The 5641-nt window shown below is 44.9% G+C and overlaps 1 protein-coding gene across 1 annotated transcript; it reads left to right on the forward strand.

Moving 5' to 3' along the window:
* The first annotated feature begins 1221 nt into the window (after window positions 1-1221).
* Smim12 (small integral membrane protein 12) lies at window positions 1222-3730 on the forward strand. The gene is made up of 2 exons (XM_010645225.3): window positions 1222-1308; window positions 2803-3730. Exon 2 carries the CDS (start codon window positions 2808-2810, stop codon window positions 3084-3086), a length of 279 nt encoding a protein of 92 aa, XP_010643527.1. The 5' UTR covers window positions 1222-1308; window positions 2803-2807; the 3' UTR covers window positions 3087-3730.
* The last annotated feature ends 1911 nt before the right edge of the window (window positions 3731-5641 follow it).

The raw sequence follows: 5641 nt of genomic DNA on the forward strand, positions 1-5641 counted from the left end.
CTGGCTGGGCCTGGCAGTGCCCTCGCTTCCCGGCGCTCCGTTGCCCGGCTGGCCTTCTGCGCGGCCAGTTCTAGGCTTCGGGCCCCTTGAGGGAATGCGGATGTTGACGAGGCTGAGTGTGGCGGGTCCAGGGAAGGCCGCTGATTGAACCCTGACCGCTCCTGCTCCCGTCTCAGAATTGGGCTTCACTTTCAGTCAGAGCGAATTCTTCCAACTTCCCCGACCTCCATTTCCTTGTTAGCAAGTCTCGAATTTGATAGCGAGGTTTCGAGTCTCACTGGGTCTCTGGGACCCACGCACAAGGACAGGCTTCATAGCAGCCCAGTCCGATACTAGTACTGGACGCTTTAGCAGGCTCCCTCCGTGTCGGGCTGGAAATAGGCGTCACAGTATTTGCAGTACACTTTTGCCTGTTTCATTTTTTTAACGCCGGGGATGACTTCGTAGAGTTCAGAGCTTCTCATCATCAGCAAAGGCATCTCCTGGGTTCCTGGCACGTGGGTGGATGATTGCTAAGGTTCCACACGAGTGAGTTGCTTGAGCCTTCAGCTGTCATTCATTCGTCCAACAAACATTTTTAGCACTTTGGGCCAAAAAGGGTGGAAGGGGTGGGGGAACGGCTAAGGCAGAGTGGGCGCAGTAGACTTAGATCTTGTTCTCTTGTCACTTTATGGTGTATGGAGAAATGCAGGCAGGTAAGGTAATCCAGTGCAGTGCCTGACTCGGAGAAAATGATGATATGTGTGGAATAACCATGTTGAATACATAAATGAATTAACTGGGAAGTGACTAGCATATAAGCGGGATGACAGAGACTTTGGCCTGCGTGTGAGAGACAATACTAGTTGTGGACTGATGCTTGATAAGTTTTAAGAGAGACATGGAGAGGTGCTGATTAGGAAAGAGACAAATACCTTAAAAGGGAATAAAATAGAACAGTGTTAGGTTTGGGTTTCTTTAGGAGTGCCACTCTTAATGTCTATATCTTAGAATTTCACAGATTTCTCAGGATAATCTCAGAATTAACAAAAGTGGAAGCTCTTCTAGGTAATAAAATGCTAGGGCTGGGGATATAGTTCAGTGGAACCAGGCTTGCCTCCCAAGTACAGGGTTCTGAGTTCGATTCCCAGTACTGGAAAAAAATTAGCTAGGTAATAGGATGCTAAGCTAATGGGGAAAAACTGCAGGAGGCTCTCCTCTAAGTCCAGGATTTAGACAGAAGCCATGAGCCTATCTTGCAGTGTTTTGTGTTTTTTCCAGGAGAATGAACACAGTCTTTGAAGTTGGAGAGATCTTGGCTTAAAATCAGTAAGTCTGTAGCTTCTAGTAATCTTAGGCAAGTTAACAATGTCTTGAGTATTTGTGGCCTTCTACAAAAATTTGCTCGAATAATTTGTACATCATGGAGGTGTTACCCAGATCAGATGATAACTAATGTGAAAATTGCCCAGTGTAGGCCTGATGCTAAGACAGAGGATTAGGAGCAGGATAGAACCTTGAAGCTGCTACAGGGTTTTCTCTCACCTTTAGGATGATCCATTATAGTCTTGTTTTGTTTTGTTTTTTCGGTTTTTTGAGACAGGGTCTCACTATGTAGTTGAGACTGACCTGGAACTCACTGTGTAGCCCAGGCTGGTCTCAAACTCACAGTGATCCAAGTGCTGGGATTACAGGCATGTGCCACCATGCCCGGCTGATCCATTGTAGTCTTAGGTCCACAAAACACTTGAATTCTTTCAAGGAGAATTGGAATTACTTAGGACAGGATGAAAAGAATACATAAGTGTGTATACAGATAGAGTGCTTAACCTAAGGCTTATCATGTAATAAGTAAATGCTCAGTAAATGGTATATATCATTATGATTGTGAATGATCTTTTATAATTAATAATGATAATCATTTATGACTAGACATTAGAGTGACCCAATTTGTGTGTTTTTACATTACTTTGTTTGTTCTGTTTTATTTTAGAAGGCTCTGGGACAATCTACTCCCCTGCCCTATTCTCACCATGGCTTGTACAATGGTTTTTATGGAGAATTTTGAATTTTCAAGTCCTAGGGCCCTAGAATGTCCAAAGTATGTCTAACGGTCTGTCATATTTTTAGGAGTTTACTATGCAAATGTAAGGGTACAGGTTTGGTTTAAGATAATATATTTTACAAGTGGTTTGACCAGCAGATTTGTAAAGTACAGGTTAGTCCCATTGTTAGAAAAGCCAAGTTAAGAATAGAATAAAACCTTTATCTTAAGTCCAGAATAGTTAGGCCAGATTATGGTTTTAGCTGTTTAAATACACTCCTTATACTTTATACGAGGAAAAGGAACTACTTATTATTGAAGAATCAGGAAATTCACAGTGGTGAATTATGTGTGGTGACTGGCTGTGTTCATGGAGAAATTTTGTAGAGCAGAGAAGGGCTTCTTTGCCCTTTCTGAGATGTTGGCAGACTGGAAAGGGAGAGCCAGAGGTCAGCAGCCTCTATTGGGAAAGGTTCAGAGGTCCTTTTGTGGGGAACACTGCCATACATAGTTGCACAGTTGTCAAAAGAGAACAGCTCGTGAAATAGAGATTCTTCCTACCTTCCTTAACAATTAAGTCTTCCAGTATTTTCTTGGTTATTTCACGGGGTCAGTTGTTGGATAAAACCGGCTATCCTCTTGTACTACTCTGCATAGGGTGGCTGCTCAGTAAATTGTGGCAGGCTTCCTGTTCAGTGGAGTGCCTGGTGGGCTGTCCCATTTTTGGTGGAGAAGGGGGCGGTTGTTTCTCCCTAATGGTACTTTGTGCTCTTCTGCAGATGTCATGTGGCCTGTGCTTTGGACCGTGGTGCGCACCTATGCTCCTTATGTTACATTTCCTGTGGCCTTTGTGGTTGGGGCTGTGGGTTACCACCTGGAATGGTTCATCAGGGGAAAGGATCCACTTCCTGTGGAGGAAGAAAAGAGTATCTCAGAGCGCCGGGAGGATCGTAAGCTGGATGAACTTCTAGGCAAGGACCTTACCCAGGTGGTGAGCCTTAAGGACAAGCTGGAATTTGCCCCTAAATCTGTCCTGAACAGAAACCGCCCTGAGAAGAGTTAATGGAAGACACAGGACCCTATGGTCAACAGGGCTGTGACCGGTCCTGCCATGATGTCAACTCAGCCCCAGAACATACATCTGATTTCTTTGCTGCTTATTCTGGCCCCTTCTGCACCTCACAGCCTCACATGTTCCGGCCGCTCCTTTATAGCCAGGGAGACACAGGAGCAGCTGCGGGGCCAGCCGAGAGGAGAGCTGAGTCTGTAGAATGGGGTTCAGCTGCTCAGGCTTCCGAGCTTCGGTTGGTGACTGCCCAGAGGAGTGCTGTAAATGAACATGGGCTCCAGTCTCCCCGGGGAGGTGGTCTGGCCTCAAGTGGGAATGGCTGGGACTTGGGTGTTCCCTTTAGGAGGGATACCCACGTGTCTAGTTCCAGTTTGCTCTGGGAAGAATTCAGAAATCTACCTGGTTCCCTTGAGTAGTTTGCCCTACCCTTTGTGATCATTCGTCCTGAACTCCTCTTGTCAGCTCAGGAATGGGATTCCCTGGGGAAGGAGAGTGTTTTCTGTTGTCAGATGCGCAGGCTGTTCCTGCTGGGGCAGGGAGGAACATGTGTCTGGTGAATTTGCTTGAAGACAATCACTGCCCTCTGTCCCTCATCACTGTGTAGTGAAAACCTTGATTAAAGTGGCATCTGAGAACCATTTTGATTGCATCCTGTCTTCTAGATGGCATTTGGAGTAGGACAATGATAGTGGTTAAGGACTCTGGGGCCCTGGAAATTTTTATTTTCTTGAGTGGCTGCTGTGAATCCTGGAGGCAGTGGTTCCCAAGAGCCTTTTTACCATCATGATTAGAGGCAATAGCTCTTTCAAAGTCTAAAGCTCACACGTCTGCCATCCTCCTTTTCTCTATGAGAAAAGCAATATATACACATTAAGGGAAATATGGTAGGAATTAGAACAAGGTCACCAACACTTCCAGCACTGTAATACAACCACTGTTAGAATTTTGTTATCTTTTCACTAGTTTCTGTGTAGTTTATTTGCTTTTGTTTTTGAAGCAGGGTTTTGCTATGTAGTTCAGGGTAGCCTTGAACTCATGGTGATCCTCCTGCCTCAGCCTCCCAAGTGCTAGAATTACAAGCATTTGCCACCATGCCCGACTTCTGTGTAGTTTTTAAAGACAGTTACACCATTATGCCTTAAATTTTACATTGCTTTTTCATGTTTCTTAAAATCATTTTTCAACTTATCACGTGGTCATAATTTTTAATATGTACTTCCTGAAGAATATAATATAACAAAAATTGATTTTTAAGTTTCCTTATTGCTGGACATTATAATTGTTTCTGGATATTCACATGTTTAAATACTACAAGAACTATTTTATGTTCGGCTCTTCCTGCATTTTGGAAGCAGTGGTGGAAACAGTAAATGGCATTTGGATGACGTGGAACGAACAGTTTTCAGAGGAGTCCATGAACCCTAACAAGCGTCTCACTGAAAGGGTTGTGGGAGTTAATGCTAAGTGTCACCACTTGCGATGTTGCTGTGGGGTAAGGGCAGTGAGCAGAGGGCTGGGAGAGGCAGAAGAACGTGCTGCTCCTGAAGCTGACTTGTGTCTAAACTAAGTGTACAGGGAAGCATCCTAGTGATCACTGAAGAGGGAATCTGCCTGGAAAAAGGGAGGGTGTTTGCCTTGTCTCCTCTCAGGATTACTGTGTTTCTTCTGGGGATGGCTGGTGTTCGTGGGGAAGGCAGAATTCCCGAACAAGTCAGATGCCTGCTGGGGAGTGGGCAAGGAGGAGGGCGCTCTAAGTGTTGGCCTGAATAGGAAGGATCAAGTCCAGTCAGTGGCTTCCCCTCAGTGTTGCTGCAGCCTGGTGGAGATGTTGAGCGGAGCTGCTGTTGCCCCTGGGGAAATAAGTCGGATGGTAGTGGGGAAAGACTGCTTACTACCCGAGGAAGGTGAGATTTCTGGTTCCAACAGATCTACTAAGCTCAGTATCTGGTTAAGGTTCTGGCTGGTGGCCTTCCGCATTGATAGACCTGTGCCGCCACCCTGTGGTGGTTTTAAGCATTACTAGACCTGGTACCTGCCCTAGGCTAAAACAGAAATACCAAGTTTCTGCCTACAGGATCAGATGACAAATGGGCAAAGTGCAACCCTGCCAAGAGGGGGCAGTAGTGATTCAGCTTCCAATTTGCTGCTTCCTTAGTGGCACCAGTTTTCCACTTTTTTCCCTTACAAATCCAGAAGTTCAGTGGAATTTTTTTTTAATCTATAGAAACTTATGTTTTAAAAAACTGTTGGCAGTTCATTTTTTAAAAATCTAAGCATGGTGACATACTCAGGTTAATTGGATCCAGTGGGGGCCAATTTCTGATCTCTCAAAAATGCCCCTCTTGTGCTGGTGGGGTGGTGTAGCTTAGTGGTAAGGGCTTGTCTAACGTGTGAGTGAAGCCCTGGGTTTGATCCCCAGCACTTCAACAAAATCAACAACAAAAAAATGTCCCTTTCCTAATGACATCTGAGAGTTATGTTTTTTTCCTAACAACTTGTAGCAAATATTAGGTCACAGAATTGATTTCCATTGAAAACTCTTTTGTGTA

This window comes from Fukomys damarensis, unplaced genomic scaffold (assembly GCF_012274545.1).
Source record: "Fukomys damarensis isolate Sample0158 unplaced genomic scaffold, DMR_v1.0_HiC HiC_scaffold_23, whole genome shotgun sequence".
Taxonomy (NCBI): domain Eukaryota; kingdom Metazoa; phylum Chordata; class Mammalia; order Rodentia; family Bathyergidae; genus Fukomys; species Fukomys damarensis.